Source organism: Gouania willdenowi, chromosome 18, assembly GCF_900634775.1.
Source record: "Gouania willdenowi chromosome 18, fGouWil2.1, whole genome shotgun sequence".
In the NCBI taxonomy this organism is placed as follows: domain Eukaryota; kingdom Metazoa; phylum Chordata; class Actinopteri; order Blenniiformes; family Gobiesocidae; genus Gouania; species Gouania willdenowi.
In genome coordinates this window covers 17,316,662-17,334,949 of record NC_041061.1, presented here as the reverse complement: position 1 = coordinate 17,334,949, position 18,288 = coordinate 17,316,662, and the positions used below count along the sequence as shown (strand labels likewise).

General features: G+C 39.6%; 2 protein-coding genes across 2 annotated transcripts; one reads left to right on the top strand and one right to left on the bottom strand.

Annotated features, from left to right (window-relative positions):
* Positions 1–3,425: 3,425 nt before the first annotated feature.
* On the bottom strand, positions 3,426–5,180 carry LOC114480831 (serotransferrin-like; the record flags this gene model as incomplete). The annotated part of the gene is made up of 4 exons (XM_028475256.1): positions 3,426–3,529; positions 4,552–4,717; positions 4,829–5,010; positions 5,114–5,180. Coding segments are annotated over 4 exons (456 nt in total), but the record flags the coding sequence as incomplete, so codon positions are not given.
* A 636-nt stretch (positions 5,181–5,816) lies between these two features.
* Positions 5,817–16,678, top strand: otub1b (OTU deubiquitinase, ubiquitin aldehyde binding 1b). The gene is made up of 7 exons (XM_028475313.1): positions 5,817–5,938; positions 6,762–6,823; positions 12,010–12,108; positions 12,233–12,351; positions 13,800–13,884; positions 16,080–16,274; positions 16,375–16,678. The coding sequence occupies exons 1-7, from the start codon at positions 5,854–5,856 to the stop codon at positions 16,570–16,572; spliced, it is 843 nt and encodes a 280-aa protein (XP_028331114.1). The 5' UTR covers positions 5,817–5,853; the 3' UTR covers positions 16,573–16,678.
* Positions 16,679–18,288: the final 1,610 nt, after the last annotated feature.

Below are 18,288 nucleotides of genomic sequence, written 5' to 3'. Positions count from 1 at the left end.
GATAATGTTGCATTTACTCTTTTTGATTATACTAGCGCAGTGCCCATAGGAAGTATGTATATATTTTGCACTGTATTATAGGCTAGCATACATCTGCAGCTTGCTGAGAGAGAGAGAGACAGAGAGAGAGTGAGAGAACTACAAATGAACTTTCTTCTGTTGATTCTTGATATAACATTTGCCAAGCAGTATCCATACCACGCCTGCGCTACTAAGTAGTGGCGCGGGGGCGGCACTCCCACCTCTGGCTGCCCTACTAATCCCTCCAATTTTAATTACACCTCAACACACCACCCCCCGGAGGGTGGGACCACCACTTCCACCCTCCGGAGCTATTGCACCACATACACATATATACACATAGGCTGGATGGGGAGCACCGCTCCCCTCCATCCACCCTTTTATAATAGCACTTCATACATTCACTAAACACATACATTCACTCAGGGGATAAGGAAGTGCCTCTCCATTGGGGAATGGTGCCTCTCCATTGGGGAATGGAGAGGCACCATAACAGGGTGGTGGGTAAATTCACACATCTGGGCCTGTCGGGTGGGGGCCCGGCGCCTCTGTTGATGGCTGGGCTACCGTGTGGGGATCGGGGGGTGCGGTCGGGCGTGGCGGGGCGGTGGGTCTCTGGGGGGCGTGGAGGAGTGTTGCTGGGGGCTCCCTTTGCGGGGTCTCTCCGGGCGGTGCCGGCCTGGTGGGGCGTGGGGGTGCCTTGGGGGCACGCCTCGCGGCGTGTGGGTCCGGGGCGGCTTGCCGCGCCGGTGTGGGGGGTGGGCGCGCTGGGGGGTGCCGGCGTCTGCACCGGGGTTGGGGCGGGGTCGCTTGGTGCTCCGGGGTGGTGCTCTTTGCTGGGGGGCGGCTCTAGCTTTTCCGGGGGTTGAGGCCGGTATCGGCCACTTGGTAGGTCTGTCCTGCTATCGGGTGGGTGGGTTCTGCGCCTTTGGCTGGGGGCTGCTGCTCCGCATCTATTGTGTGCCATTGGGGTCCCTCTCTCCTGTGGTGGCGGCCGCCGGTCGCTCTTGCGCCGGATGGGGCATTGCCCCGTGGCTTGCGCTGTCCCGTGGGGGGCGGGACCTGGGCAGCTGTCTTTGTGCCGTCTGGGGCTGCGCGGACTAGCTGGGTTGTGGCCTGTTTGTGGGCTGGGGGGTGGGGGGTGGGGGGGGATAAATCTCATACTGGGCTTAACCTTAGACACGTTAATCCCAAATACCTGCTTTAGGTACTACCACTCACTCATTCCCCCTGTTCACAGCCACCACCATTATAGCTAAGCTTCACACTTGTCACTATACTGGATGGATTACACAACATAATAAGCACAATATATTCTACAACTTCACATTTCACCCTCACTGCAACACAATCTATTCTTCCCCACCTTTTCTATTTCCTTCCTTAGGGAGGGCTGGTGATGGTCACAATTAAGCAATAAAATAAATCAATGTATTTTATTGCAATAACAAAATATGCATTGCTGTCTCATAATGATTGCACTTCCTGTGGTGTTGACCTTTGACAGCATGGTAAATGGTAAATGGACTTGATTTTATATAGCGCTTTATCACCACACTGAAACAGTCTCAAAGCGCTTTACATATCAGCTCATTCACCCAATCACTCTCACATTCACACACCAGTGGGAATGGACTGCCATGCAAGGCGCTAGTCGACCACTGGGAGCAACTTAGGGTTCAGTGTCTTGCCCAAGGACACTTCGACACATAGTCAGGTACTGGGATCGAACCCCCAACCTCTCGATTAGAAGACGACCCACTACCACCTGAGCCATGGTCGCATGTGCAGACAAGTTTTAAAAAAAAAAAAAAAAAAAAAAAAAAAAAAAAGTTGAAATGGGTTGAAAAAGTTAAAAAAAAAAAACAAACAAAAAAGTTGAAATGGGTTGAAAAAGTTACAAAAAAAAAAAAAAAGTTTAAATGGGTTGAAAAGAAAAGGGTTTGGAAAAAGTTGAATTAGGGTGAAAGAGTGTTGAGCTGCCACAGGGGTTATATTTTGGATCACTATATTGTATGAACAATATAATTATATTGTACAAACACGATAGTACATTGTACAAACATTATACTTATATTGTACGAACATTATAGTATATTGTACAAACATGATATGATATTGTACGAACAATATAATTATATTATATGTATATATATATATATATATATGTATATTGACAGTGTAAATAGGTGTATATTATAAGAAGATTATATGTATAGTACTAGATATTACAAGGGGTAAGATTGTATAAGTATATACTTCCTCCTATCCTTTTCAAACATGCATAGGCTTCATGAGCAGGATTTCTGTAACATTTGTTTTCTCTTTGCCTTGTTTGATTTGTTTTCTTTTTTTTTTCTATTTTTTATGACTATTTTTATTATCATTATTAATTTTGTGTTCATGTTCGAAATAAAATTAAATCAAATCAAATAATTTGATGATTATTGGGACCAACCGATTGGTGGATAGTTCAAGAAAGTTAAAGCAGTTTGATAAAGATGCAGTGCTGTGAGGAGGGAAGGTGGGATTATTCGGGCGACCGTGGCTCAGGTGGTAGTGGGTCGTCTTCTGATCGAGAGGTTGGAGGTTTGATCCCAGTACCTGACTATGTGTCGAAGTGTCCTTGGGCAAGACACTAAGACACAACCCTAAGTTGCTCCCAGTGGTTGACTAGTGCCTTGCATGGCAGTCCTGTCCCACTGGTGTGTGAATGTGAGAGTGAATGGGTGAATGAGCTGATATGTAAAGCGCTTTGAGACTGCTTCAGTGTGGTGATAAAGCGCTATATAAAATCAAGTCCATTTACCTTTTTTATCCTGTCACTGATAAAAAGCCCCTGGAGAGGGGCTAAAAAGCTACATGCTACTCGAAAGCCGCAGGTCGCCGACTAAACCAGATAAAACCTGCACACATTTAGGGAGAAGATTTAAACTCCTCTCATGAAGACAGGTCTGACCACTGAAGCATGAACACTTATTTTGAGCTAATAGGCATTGGTAAATGTAGGGAGGTGATTAAATATAAATAAATATTTAATGTGTGTAATATTAAATTAATAACACTTACACATTTTCTCACTGTTAAAATGTTAATATTTAAAGATTTATGTGTAAAATATAGTAGGACATTCATACTTCATATAGTATTATACAAAACCCTTGCTGTTAATTTGGTCTGCCCTTTGACTTTAGTTCAGGAAAATGAATAGAAAAGAAACTCTGAATGCACAAAACCACAAAGTGTAATGATGACATTAAAGTTTTATTTGAGAATAGTCAGACAAGTAAACAAAACCAAATAGATGCAGGAACAAAAAACAAAGGAAACTGAACGAATCTTGATGTCGATCGGCATTGTATGTGTTTATTGATTGAAAGTCTAACAAAGCTTTAATAATGATCAGCAGGAAAACACACAGTCTAAGCTTTGGAGTAAATGGCGTACGTGTTGTTATACTAGATGAATCAGCAGGTCAGGATATTGTGTGCATTAGATTTCTCCAGATCTGTTGAAAAACAGAAGACAAATTTGGTGAAAAATAGCAAATCAGAAATAATCACAGCATCAGAAGTAATTTTCTCCAATCTGTGACTCTTTTTTTAGTTAGAGCAAAGTACTGAGAAGGGGCAGATGTCATTTTTGTGGGAACTTAAGGCTTATTAACACCAGTTAAATGACAACAAGAAGTCCTTTTAGTTAGATTAATCCTTAATTGTATCAGTGGACTTTTTGATGTGGTTAAAGGTGCAGTCTGCAACTCTTATAAAAGTGACTTTTTGTCATATTTGCTAAAGCTGTCACTATGTCAGGACAGCTTTACATCAAACTAGTAGTTTGCGTGAAAAAAGCCCCCCCGTTGCTCCTGCAGCCTTTGGCAGATTGCCAGAATGTACAACGATCGAGCAAAAAGAACCAGTCAGAGCCAGGATTGTGTTTGATGGACTGTCTGACAGCTGTTGCTTGCTGTCTTGCAGTCAGGAACGCAGTCTTTTTTTTTTTTTTTTTACAGTGTATGGTCTGGAGGAGGAGAAGATGGAATTAGTGATTTTTCTGCTTGAAAGGTAATTACTGCTGCTTGATTTACATTATGTTTGATTTGTAATTGTTACACTAGAACTCTGTAGTGCATGTGTTGTTCATGTGCACGCAGCAGCCTCCATGTGGGCTGCTGTAAGTGACACTGTTGTTGCTGCTGAGGTGTGTGCACATAGAGAGAGAGAAGCGCTGCAGTAATATGCTTTTAACAGAGCATGTTATATTACTGTGATATTGCTGTCTGGCTAACGTTAGCTTGTTAGCTCCTCTGAGGGAGGGACTTTGGAAGGTTTGGAGGCAGGGCAAGAGAGCAGCGGGGAGGGAGGGGGAGAGAGGGATCTGAAAGTTGCGGACTGTACCTTTAAATGTGTCTAAATTAGAATTCTCTCGAAGGCTCAAGGGTAAATAAAACAATTATTGGTTAGAAAAAGTGTGAATCAACAATTGTTGCTATATTTTTCCTGTACTTAACCAGACAAATATTGTACTAACCCGGAGTAGTTTCACTGCAGTGTGCCAGTGCGAACATGGCATTGTAATCTGATCCCAAAAACTGTTGATCATTCTGCCCATCTTGAACCTGCTGGAGACACTTGGTCGAGTCCTTGAAGAGAAGGTTTTTTCCATTCTCATCATTGCCGCTGTTTCCAAACTTGGCCTGTTTACAGTAAGAAAGCTCATCAAAAAAGATTTCATCATTTAATAGTGTACCACATATAATTCACAACTAAATTATGTCTAAATGTTAGATTAATACACCAACACTGACCTGCTGGCCCTGTACTACGTTGATCACATCGCTGCGAGCCACTGGGCGAGTCACCACTGCGTGTGCAGCCACTCTGGCCAAGTTGCAGGACAGATAATTGGACACTGGTGCTGGACCCTTCTCTGGACAGATCAGCTCGTAATCCTCAGACTTGACATCGCAAGCCCAAACTGGACCGGTACCTTTTGAGAGAGAAGGTGTGATGAAGCTCAGGCCATTGATGGCTTCATAGGAAGCAACGTGATCACGAGATGGTGAGAGAACAGGTCTGTGATGGCTCCTCACCATGACTGTTTTCTGGAATAATAGTGTGTTTGATGAAGGCCACATCACCAGCTCCCTCAACCAGACACCTGCCATGTTACATCAAAGCTAATATTATCATTCAAAGAAGCTTAGGCTTTCAATACGTTAAGTATGTGTAAGAAAAATGACAAATATCTGATTGCAATGTAATTTAATTCTCTAGTTAAATCATTAATAATTAATGACAATTAGGAGGCGCAAAAAATGAATGAACACTTTTTTCCTCTTTGACTGTGAAAGTTTTTTGATTTAGGTGAGATATTATTTGAATGAAAATAAATGCTTTTGTTGAATACATCTTTTTTTTTTTTTGTATTTGTGACATATTATGGAGAGAAACTTTGTGACTTTGTTATCCAATCCCCCCAAAATATTACTTCAATTAAAATAATAATAATAAAAAAAACATTTTCAAACAAAGCCAAATGTTTATATGTATCCAAACACTTTTTTCTTTGATTGAAGTAACTTTTCTTTTTTTTTATGAAATGAGTTTATGAAAGTGACACAACTTTTTTCTTTGATTTATTAATAAAAACACAAATCTACCTTTATAGCATAATTTATAGAAGAAAAAAACAAAAAATAAAGCAAAAAATAAAAAAAAAATCTTTAAGGTTTTTGACACTTTTGTATTTATTTTTTAACACCCATTTTAGTGCACAATAAAACTAAATAAATAAATAAATGAAAGCAGCACGCTCGGAAGTGTATAACGAATGAGGTCACACAGAAGGAGGAAACAGACCTGGACAGCTAAGATGGCGGAGGAACAGCAGGAATCATCACAAGGAGAGGTGGAGGGTGAGAAAATTGCGTCTACTTGTTAATACTTTATAGACAGTGATGGCTTTTGCCTCTCCGGGACCTGGAGAGGTTCTGCAGTCCGTTAGCCCCCCCCTGCCCTCTCCGCAGTGATGGTGTGTGTAGTGCAGCGCATTGAGGCCGGAGCTAAAGGCTAAAGGCTGCTAGCTGCTAGCTGCTACACAAAGAAAAAAACCTTTCTTAGTTACTAACGGGGCGACATTGGTTGACACCGCAGGCAGGTTTAACCTAGGTTTTTGTTTAATGTTTTGGGGAAATATTTGTGACAACGTGAGCTTTCTTTAGACTCAATATAACGCCGTCTTTCTCCGTCGCTGCAAATTGTTTTTTTTTTTTTTTTTTTTAAACAGGTTGTGCTAGCCAACTTTAGCAGACAGCCATTAGCTGGTGTTGTGGATTAATTGGTAAATATGTTTCCATGGTAACCAGTTGTGACGGTACATATTTCATACATCTGGAGTTAATACAATTATTTGTGTGTGTGGGGGTCAGTTTATGTTCTTACTTATTCACACTCCACAGCTGCAACATATTTACATAATTCGCAAGAAATAACCTCCTGCCGTTGTTATGCTATTTCCTGTAACATTTAGCACTCCAAACGTGTAAATATGAACTTCCAGTTCATGCATCACGACACCTGTCTGTACACCGTGTTTTACTTCTATACTTATAAGGTAAAAACCTATTTTTAGACACGGATTTGAATTGTAAGTAGTGTTGAAGTAGTGGCTCCAAATGAGGTTTGAAGAATATGTTTGGTTTGTTTATTACTAAGAATTCTCTCACTGTTGTCTTTCAGGAGTGAACTGTCTTGCATATGATGAGGCCATAATTGCCCAACAGGACAGGATTCAACAAGAGGTGAGACTCAAGTTTGATAGATTTCAGACTACAATGGCCACGTTTACGTGAGTTTTAATTCCCCCTTAATTCAGAATAAAAGTTAAAATCTTTTTTAAAATGACCAAATGAAAATGGCCATTCCCAGTTCAACTTAAATCCGAATTATGTGGCTGATTCCAAAAGGAAATAATTCGTCAATCTTGTTCGTGTTCATTCCTAGGGGTGTCCCGATCCGATATGGATATTGGATATCGGTCCGATATTAGCCTGAAAATGGATATCGGATTAAAATTTCCGGATTTTCCAATTTTTTATTTTTTATTCCATTAATTTTTTTATTTTATTAAATTGTAGAATACTGCAGATATTATGTTGAAGGTTAAACATTATGTAACCAATTGGTTAATAATAAATGGGTCAGTTTTTCCTCATACCTACTGTTGCTGACTATTGTTCTCTGTTTGAGTAACATCACTTGATCAAGCCTTTTCCATCATTCCACACCACAAAATAAGTAATTATTAGTTTTTTATCAAAGAAAAGAGAGAGAGAGAAGTATGTATGATTCATGCTAATATCGGTATTGGCCGATACGCAAGGCTGCAATATTGGTATCATATCGGAAATGAAAAAGTTGTATCGGGGCATCCCTATTCATGCCGCTTTAAATTAATTCCGGTCATTCTGCGCATGCTCGCGCTGTTGCGATGAGGCGCTGTTGACGACATAATCCAAGATGGCCGCCTGAAGAAAGCGTTGCACTCGAGCCGAGACTATTTATTTAATAAGAGCCCTAGAAGATATGAAGCATAAACATGCAGGTATTCACACAAACCTATAACGCACACACACACGGACATCTGCAAATGAAACGGGCTTCATCGAGGGACACAGAGCTTCACTAATGACGCGCGCCACGGGTCATTATAAAGTTTTCTTTCCACTCAAAATCCTGTATAGTGGTGGTAAAGCAGCCGTTGCATTAACCGCTGGCTTTGATTGGTCAAAGTACAGTCTGCTGCCTTCTTTCTCCGCTGCTCTATCTTTCTTCTCCTGTTCAGCTGACGAAAGTGAAACGTGAACAGTGAAACCGTATGTTGTTGTCGAGCTGCTGCTTCAAAGCTACAATCAAAATAAAAGTGAAAGCAGTTCTTATTATGTGGTCTTCTATGTTGTAAACAAAAAGAAAATGTTTGTTTTGTTTTTTTCCCCCCGATAGACATGATACGTCACGTTCACTCCCTGTCCAGTGGGAACCCTTCCCAACCTCAGACCTAAAGCGGAATTGAATAAAGGTGTATATACTAATTTCCATGCAAACCTCAATTCTGAATTACTATTCCCATGTAAACACGAAACAGAATAAAACACATCATGTGATTGTGGCCAGTGTGACTGTCCCTGATGCTAACTTTTTTAGGGTCTTCGATTTTCTGTTTATATATTTCCCCAATTTGGTTCACAGATATACCCACGTCTGTGTCACTTGAAAATTTTCAGTTTCATCGTCTTTCTCTATTTACTTGCTATTAAACTTCCAAAAAATAAACTAAACTTTCAAAATAGTGTTATATGAGTTGGCAACTGTTGTTGATTTTACATTTATATGCTTCGATTTACTCCCTTCGCAACACTTTCGACCCTCGGCCAGCTGCTAAACGGGAAAAATACAATAAAAAAGGCTTGATATGCAGGGTTTCCCCCTGTGCTTTATAGGCCTGGCGGGCTGCCAGGCTTTTCTTGCCGCCCGCCAGGCTAAGCGTCACTTGTTTATTTCTTTTAAATAGGTTTTTTTTGTGGTTCAACCGTCTTCTTAAAGCTGTGGACGGAGCTGAACATTTTATGAGGAGTAGCTCATCCCACCTTCTATATATCTTCGTTTAGAGATGTATGCATGTTATGGACGTGATTAGTGAGAGGTATATCGTCAAAAACATTCCCACTGGTAAGAGAATGTCGCTGTTACCAGGAGCTCAGCGCTGTCGACGTCGCTTACGCACGCAGCTTTGCTTGTCACAGTCTTATTTGAAGCTGTGACGAGCAGCGATGCATCAAGCACCGCTAATAATGTAAAAAAATAAATAAATAATAAAAAATACAACTGGTTTCCAAGCAATAGGAACTTGTCGCCGGTAAATAAAGCCCAATAAAACTCTGGAAAATCATCACCAGGAATAAGTATTTGCCCCTGATAAAGATAATATCTCTAACAACTGGTACAAACTTTGTGATATTACAGCCTGTGCATGCAGTAGTAGTACGGGGCAGAATTGACTCAGTCTCTGGTATGTCTCAGAAATGTTTCCGGGTTTTAGTATCTCTCTACAAAAAGCAAACTGATGGTGTTACTGTTATTTAAACCGGAAGCTGGTCATGTTTTTCAGTTGTTTTTTTTATTATTTCTTGCATAGAAAGTGGTCAGGTATTTATTTATTTTTTTATCTCTTGCACAAAAAGCCAACAGGTCTATGCCTTTGTGACTATGCTTTAAACAAAAAAATAAAACTTTAAACCTGAAGCTAGTTATTATGATGATCTTTCAATTTCTTGCATAAAAAGCCAGAAGGTGCTGTTACTGTTATGTGTAAAGAAATCAGGAATTGGTCATGTTTTTCAGTTTATTTATTTATTACACTTTTTAACCAGCAGGTGCTGCGATTATTATTGAATTAATCTTGAAACTGCTTGTATTTCTTTTATTACTTGTACAAAAGTCCCACTGGTGCTGTTTATAGAATTTAAAGAGTTCAATAAAAATATTGAAAATGTGATGGTGCTTTGTGTCAGTTCACTACGAATGCAAATGTACCAGGAATCTCCGGCCCACAAATCATAGCCTTCCGATGATATGGCCCACAGCATAGTGTAGTTGAATAGCCCTGCTTTACACATCGCACTAGCATTGAGATGGCAGCAAGCAAAAGTAACCAATAATAAATGTAAATACAGTACACTGACTAAAATAAAATATCTATTATGAAAATAATAAGTAATAGCTTTCACATTTTTTATGTTGGAGGCTTGTCAGTCACTGAAGCCTATGAGTTCCCTGGTTTTACCCCTTAGCCTTGTTTACACTTTTTTATTTATGTGAATTTATTTTACTTTGAAATGTGACCAGCAATGGCTTGTTTTAAGATTCACTAGGATTTAACTTCAGTGAAAACGATTGACATTGTATTTTTTATTTGTGAAAACCGTATTTCAAGATTGTGCCTTTTTGTAGGACTCTACGTTTAAGTATCTTTAATAAATGGCTTATAATAACACATAATAGTCATAATTTCAAAATTCCTCTCAACTTTTAACTTTTTTTAACAAAAACACAGTGGGCTGCCGGTGGGCTTCTCTACCACCAGGCTTAGCAAGTTTTCTGGGGGAAACCATGATATGGTCTCTAAATATTTGTCGCCAACCTTGGAATCACTCTCACATATTTCAGATTGCTTCTTTGTGTTTTATAATGTGAATTCCTACTTTAACTACTTAAAACTGAAGTGAAATATGGGCACTATGGGGTTAGACATGTTGACTGAGGGGGCATAGGAGGGGAATCAAAAACAGGGAAATTATCAAAAAAAAAAATTAACTTTGTTTATGGGAATTCTGCCAATTATGGACTAATCTTTATAGTCTTGTATTGACTCTGATATTTAACCCTGATTACTTGTATTAAATCTTTAATTAGTATTAAATTATTATTCTTGTGATATTATAACTGTGTGTTAATCTCTGTAACAAAAGTAATTTCCCACATTGATGATGAAAGTATTTCTGATTGTGACTGTGGAGGGGAAACCTCTGTTGTCTTTAACGACGACAATTGGAGCTCAAAGCTAATAATTGACTACTAATGAGGTCATGTATAGATTTTTGCAGCGAGCTGATTGTCGAGTGTATTGGGAATGATAATTAGCATTGAGGTGCACAGTGTAGTGGATAATGTTTTAAATAAACTGAACGAGATGATGGAGAATTGGAACTTGTATTTTGTTATACAGTAGTATTAGTAAGTCTATTGTTTTTGTTGAGGGTGTTTGAGCTACAGAATAATGCTTACCTAGACTAGAGTCTGAAGGATACAAAGATCTGTGTAAAATACTAGAGTTCTTTTTTTTTGAGAGTGCACATTTAGACGTGAGGAAACAGTTTTTTAAAGACATCCATGCATGTGTTTTGCTGACAGGTCTCACTCATACACACACATGGTTGAGCAGCATCTCAGTGGATAGTTGAGCTTCTTTCTAGCTTTGACTTAATGTTACAACCCCTGTCTGTTGTAGCATGTTGTGATGATACAGCATTATTGAGCATATTATGAATTTATATATTACCATTCTTTATTTTTTAAATGTGTTTAGTAGTGTATTAAATAGTAAATTATCAATATTATGCACATAAATGTATATGTATATGTTTGATGTGCATGTATAAATTGTATATAAAAAAGCTGTAATATATATATATATATTGAATGTGTATTGTAAAAATAGTCGTATTAGTTTCATCATTTTTTTTTGTGTGATATTATCTGGAGAGCCTTGTTTTGTTTTTATGTGATGGGGTAGGTGTGTGTTGCTTTAACCTACATGCTTTCGGCTGATTAGTTGGACAATTGTGTTTTTTGTTCTGTTTTTTTTTTTCTGAAGACTGCCAAAAATAATTTAAAATCCAGAGAGCATTTTTGAATTTTGGCACTAAAAAAGTGTGGTAATTTCTGTCAAGAAATTTGTCTAATGTCCTCACGCTGAAGTGAGATTTAACCAAAATTCAAAATGTATATTATCTTTTGATTTATGACCAGTCTTATTGTCTCAATTAACTTCTGAATGCTAAAAACACAACTAGATGCATCAAATGCACATGGCCACTTGCTTTACGATTATTGTTATGTAGGAGATCCAAAAAATACCTTTTGGAAAAATAAGGATTGAATAAAGAAATTTAAAAAATGTCAATACATAAATAGAAATGTTTGCATCAATGTTTTTTTTTTTTAAATGATCAGCAGATTGAAGAAGAACTGTGCAGATGCAGTTTTTCCACAACATGAGTAACTTACAGTGGGGGGTCTGCGTCAAATAGCATCCCAGCAGAGTCCACCTGTGATTTGCTAACAGTGCATGTTCTCATTCTCCTTCTCTGTCTCTCTCTCTCTGTGTGTGTGTGTGTGTGTGTGTGTGTGTGTGCGTGTGTGTGTGCAGATAGCCAACAGTAACCCTTTAGTGTCTGACAGACAAGAGCTGACAGTGCTGCAGAGAGAGTACGCAGAGGAGGACTCAGTGTATCAGCTCAAGATCAAGGTCAGCCCCCCCCCCCGCCGCAAGTGCTCTACTCTCAGGCCACAGCCCTGTACTCCTATTATAACCATCATTTCAGAGTGAAATGATCACATAATGATGAATTATGATTTTTGTGTTGCTTCAGGACCTACACAAAAAATACTCGTACATTCGAAAGACACGGCCCGATGGAAACTGTTTCTACAGAGCTTTCGGCTTCGCACATCTCGAGTCCCTGTTAGATGACAGCAAAGAACTTCAGAGGTTGGTGTCACAGGGATGAGTGCTTACGAATTTATCATTTATGATCAAGTCTGTTTAGAACATAGGCCATTTTATGAAGTTAGATATGTTGCAAAATGTGAGAGCTTGTAGATATGAGCTTGTGCATAAAAAATCCACTCGTGTGAAATAAATTTAATGTCACAAATGATGGGGAAAATATGTATAGACTAATGTTTACACTAAAAATTACAGCCGCAAACTTGTAACCCAACATTTATTCATTTTCACGTTTTTTTTAATTACTTGCATAAATGATTGTTAGCAACCACAACTCTCCGGTTACAACTTCTCGTATCTGCTGCTACAGATGCACAAACACTTTTCTCGTGTGAGTTTTGCAACACATTTTGCGAGACGTCTGTAGCCAAACTGATTTGTGCTCTTCCTCTTCCTCCTCCTCCTCCTCCTCCTCCTCGTAAATGCTATGTGGAAATGATAATCAAGAGCTGACAGCTGATGCAGTGGCCAAGCGGTTAATGTATTTTACATAATATACAATCTGTATAATGTGACGAAGCAATAAAACAATGAACATGTATGTGAACCGTCTCATAAAAATATGAGACATCACATTCTACAAGCTCTCACATCACATTTTGCAAGCTCACATCACTTTCTAGAGTATCTACCTTCGTACAGTTTCTACACATCTGCCTGTGTGGAAAGCTCTAATGCTGTGTTCACACCGGAAGCGTCACCAAATGTCCGTACATCCAGATTACATACAAAGTCAATAAATAGATGCTTCCCAGATGCGAAATCTTTCCGGTGCGGTCTGATCTGCACGTCAAGAGCGTTGGCCGTGTGAGTGCACTCCCGATTTATCCGCACATTTGCAAGAGTTAAAAATATTGAACTCCTGTGACTGTTCCGCATGATGAAGCCAATCAGAGTTTTTGCTGACGATGACGTCAGGTCGTCAACACGAACACCGGTCTGTTCACCCATTCAACCATGGAGTAGAAGCTGTGTGTGACCATCTGGAGCTTTATAAGGCCTTTATAACCAGAACCGGACTAGGAAGGATTTGGCGTGGAGGAGAATCAGCGAGGAGGTGGTAACAGCAGATAAAAGTTCTCTCTGTAGTTTTCATCTTTGAAAGTCATAACTGAGCTAGGATAACATTAGCTGCTAATCAACCACACTGGTGGTTTATGTTTATAAGAGGAGAAAAAGGAGCGTAGCTCCTCGCTTCAGCAGGCAGTGAAACTCACCGAGATGGATGTGTTGCTGGTGGGCGGGGCTTCGCTTCAGACGTGCATACGAAGCGAATGGGGACATTCTTTGATCCTGCGGTACGTTTCTGCGGCAGATGCATCCGGGGCTGCAGAAGTCGCATTCGATGTGAACGCAGCATAAAGCTTAAAAGGTGTTTGTTGAGTGTGTTTTCTTTAATGCTAACTAAATACATGGTTATCTGTTTCTAGGTTCAAAGCAGTGGCAGCTAAAAGTAAGCTGGACCTGGTTAATGAAGGCTTCACAGAGTTCACCATTGAAGACTTTCACAACACTGTGAGTGCTGTGCTCTTCCTAACTAATTACTGTAGCTAATGTATGACTTTTCCCTTGAACACCACTCCACTTTAAGGCTGTGGATAAATCACTGGCTACTTACAAATGGATTGATGGAATATGTGAACAGATTGATGAGGAGGAAACCACCTGTGGATGCTTTAGCACGCACCATTACCCAAATATGTGTGAGTCATCCAAACCCAGTCAAGCTCCTAGGGCTCAGAGGAGGCCCTTCAGCATCCGGCCCTGCATTTTTCTACCTTTATGCTGGCTATGAGTTTCTGCTCAGTGGACTTGCCGATGGGCTTTTTCCCCAGTTTATTTTAGGTTCCAGCACAATCGGACGGAGGGGAGCTTCGTAAATAATAAAGCCTTGATAATGTCTAATTTTCCTTCATTTTTAAAAATGGATAGAGATACTTACACAGAACTGCACTGTAATCAGCCCTAACGTTATTGTGTGTGATAATCTCAAAAAAACATTTTTTTAATACAAATATCTTTAAAGTGCAAACTAATCAGTCGTTTTAATTAAACATAAGCATACACTTGAATAGATTATATGAAAAATTAATTAGTAGACCCTGAAAATAAGTAAATCCACTAAATAACCTCAATAAACACACAAAAACAAATTATACTTCTAAAAAGCAAAATAATTCAAGTTTACTTCAGTTACTGTTTTCCCGTTGTATAGTGAGATCAACTTAGAGTGCGGAAAAAATTATAAAAAATAAACATAATAATCAGTGGAGCTTGATCGGCTCTACATTATTGTAGAGCATTGTTCTTGCATTCAGTAGGAGCCTCACACAGAGGTCGGTTGATGCTCCAGAGGTTTGTTTCCTCACCGCTGTGGTTTTGCTGAAATCCTCACGCTGTTAAATGTTGGATAAAGTTGGTTATGTTAAACTTCTCCAGTTCTGTACCATGCATGAGACGTTTTGCACTCAGCTGCAATGTCAATGTCCAAACGACCAATGCTCATCCTACTCTGTGCTACTTTAATACCCCAGCACATGCACTTGTTGTGATGACGTCAGCTCTGCGCTGGAGCCAGGCTGCTGGATAGAAGTGCTGGAGCGGATTATGGAATGGACTGCTTGTATCTGAGATAGGGCTGGGATTTCCGATTATTTTTAAACGATTAATCTAGCGATTCTATTATCTCCCCATTAATTGAATAAAAGTAATTTATACATGTTGATTTACATATCTAAAATGTAAAAAAATAACATGAATTCCTTAACATTGCAATAAATGTTTATTGCTCTTCAACTCAAAGTTCCAAAATAAAGTTCACCTAAGAATATAAAAGTACAAAATAATGCATTCAGAGTCAGAAGTAGCATTAAAACTAACTTTGCTTTTACCTTAAGAATTGTGTGTGTGTTGTTCTTTAGGAAGTTTAAGGGAAAAATAAAAGGTCAGACTGCAAAGGAAAAACTCCAATAGATGCCTATGTGTACAGTAAACATACATTATGTTTAATTTACAAATCAGGACGGACTACTAGGGTATCATCGTGGTATGTAAATGTGTTCTTTCATCGGGGTGTGTGCGCGTGCGGCTGCTGTTGCTGCTGCTGTCACGGCCGGTGTTTCCTTCTTGTCCCATTGACACACTGTCATCCGGTCACACCCGGGATAAAGGACGAGGGTTAAGGGGAACGGCTACCTTCGACGAACGAGTGGGTGTCTTCACTGCCTTGCACTTTCAAAACTCGGTGGAGCCACTCACGTTAGTTATTCTCCTGCACCTCCATCTTTGTTTTGGTCAGACAGCGCATCGGCTATCTGACGATATTTAACCGTTTTCTGATATTAAAAAAATGGATCTGGTCACCCTTGATTTCATTGAAGTTGGTACTCAGGCATAGCCCTAAATGCAATGGTTCTAATAATTGGCAAGATTTCTTTTGACCTTAGTTTTGGTGCATCCCTACTACTACTTATTTTGGTTTATTAGTTCAAACAGTTTGTAAGAAGAATAAAATAAAAGAACAAGAATATGCATTTTTATGAGTCTGTTTTTCTCTAAAATATGATTTTTGTATTCAAATTGAAAGGAGTTCTGTACATCATTGCATTCTAATCTTCGATTTGAGTGTTTTTGAATCGAATCGTAGATTTTAGTAATAAATCTCCAGTTGTGTTAAGCTAATCAGTTTTATCGCTAACTTTGCCTGACAGTTCATGGACCTGATCGAGCTTTGTGAGAAACAGCCGAGCCTTCAGGAGCTGCTGAACTCCTTCAATGACCAGAACGTGTCCGACTATGTGGTGGTGTACCTGCGCCTGCTCACCTCAGGATACCTGCAGAGAGAGCACGTCTTCTTTCAGCACTTCATCGAGGGAGGACGCTCCGTCAAGGAATTTTGCCAGCAGGTTTGGGAATAAAAACTGAAGGAAAAATCTGTATTTTTTTTTTTTGCATTTCTTTAAGAGCAAGCTGACGTGTGACGTTTCTATGTTCCTCTCATCCTAGGAGGTAGAACCCATGTCTAAAGAAAGCGATCACATACACATTATCGCCTTAGCCCAGGCCCTGAACGTCTCCATCTTGGTGGAGTACATGGACAGAGGAGAAGGAGGAACAGTCAATCATCACGTCTTCCCTGAAGGAGGAGACCCACGCATCTTCCTCCTCTATAGACCGGGTCACTACGACATCCTGTACAAATAACACTCCCCCAGCTGAGCCCTGGCTGCCTCCTGCAGGTGGAGCATTTGAAGCATAAATCTGTGAATGAGAATCACCTCACACATTTGGAGAGAAAAAAAAAAAAAAACCGAGAAAAAATGTCATGCCTCTTCCCAACTTTTACCCCGAGTCATCACAAAATGGAAAAAGGAAACTTAGAAGTTATTCCAGCCATTTAGAGTTGTACAGGTTTTTTTTTCTTTTGTGGTTGTAAATGTTATCTACTTGCTTTATGGTTGATTATTTTCCTTTGTTACACTGCGTTTCATTGCGTTTTATTAAAGCAATTTACATCTTATTTTTGGTGTCCTGTTGTTTTTAGAAGCTGGTGGGATTTTCATTTGTTTTTTTGTCATGAAAATATGAAAAATTAAAAAAAATACCATTGACACAAAGAACTGTTATTTTATACAGCATTGCCATAAACTTGGGTATTTCATTAGGTATACCTTGGATGGACCAGGCCTTCAGAGCTCTCTCATATGTTGTCACTTTTCTTTTTTTTGCAGTCCATGAGTAATTGTTATTGTTGAGGTGTTTAGTATTAGCAATGTATGGAGTTAAGATCATGACAAAACCTCTCAAACACACAGAACATGTTCTTCACAACCCAACAATTTACAAACGAGCTCGGTGTGGTTTGCAAATGCAAAATGTTTGCAAAATATTGCATTTTCTTATGCAGATAACGCCTATTACTGTGGATTTTCTTTTTAACTAAAAATCTTTTATATCACTTTTTGCACATGTTTCCCACCCTGCAGATCTACACACATGCACTGTTTTGTTTGTGAATAAAAAACATACAAAATAATGTGTTTTGTTTTGCAAATAAGAAATGTACCTATTAGTGTTTTTTATTGTGGGCTTTCTTTTTAATTATTAAAATCTGTCACGTCACTTTTTGCACTAATTTAACAACTTGCAGATTTACTCGCAAATGTACCATTTTGTACTTGAAACTAGTTTTCTTTGTCTATATAAAACATGCAATGACATTTTGAAGTTTTATACATAAGGCTGTCATTAGCATGAATAAGGTGACCAAATTATGACACCTTTGGAGCTATGTTGGCATTTTTTGGGTCAGGTTGCGGAATCTAGTAGGATTAGGGTTAGGGTAACAAAGGCTTCGGGTCACGAATGAGACTTGATCACAACCTTCCTGACACCTTATTCATGCTAATGACAGGTGTCATGTCATAATAATGACAGCGTAATGTCAGCCTTTATGACATTTGTGGACATTTCATGATGGCCTCAACTTTATCCACCTGGGGCCGAACCTCACCCAGTCCCATCTGGTATCCCAGGTATTTGGTCTCCTCTCTGGCCCACTCACACTTGGACGGGTTCAGCGTTAGGCCAGCTTGGGCAATCTTTCCCAGGACCAAGGACAGGTGCTTCAGATGCTCTTCCTATGTTGCGCTGAAGACAACGACGTCATCAAGGTAGGCTACACTGCATTCCTCACAGCCAACCAGAACTTTGTCCATCAAATGCTGGAACGTTGCCGGAGCCCCATGTAACCCAAGGGACATGACTGTGAATTGGAAAAGTCTTGCTAGGGTCCTGAAGGCAGTGTAAGGATTGGATGCCTCTTGCAGCGGCAACTGCCAGTATCCCTTGCAGAGGTCTAGCGTGGTGATGTACTGTGCTGCGCCGATACGTTCCAGGAGGTCATCGATCCTCGGCATG

Bases quoted from the DNA above. Each gene is read 5' to 3' on its own strand.
- otub1b (XM_028475313.1), top strand. From the start codon at position 5,854: ATGAGGTCACACAGAAGGAGGAAACAGACCTGGACAGCTAAGATGGCG. The intron at 5,939-6,761 runs GTGAGAAAATTG...GTTGTCTTTCAG, and splicing joins ATCACAAGGAGAGGTGGAGG to GAGTGAACTGTCTTGCATAT. The intron at 13,885-16,079 runs GTGAGTGCTGTG...TTTGCCTGACAG, and splicing joins TTGAAGACTTTCACAACACT to TTCATGGACCTGATCGAGCT.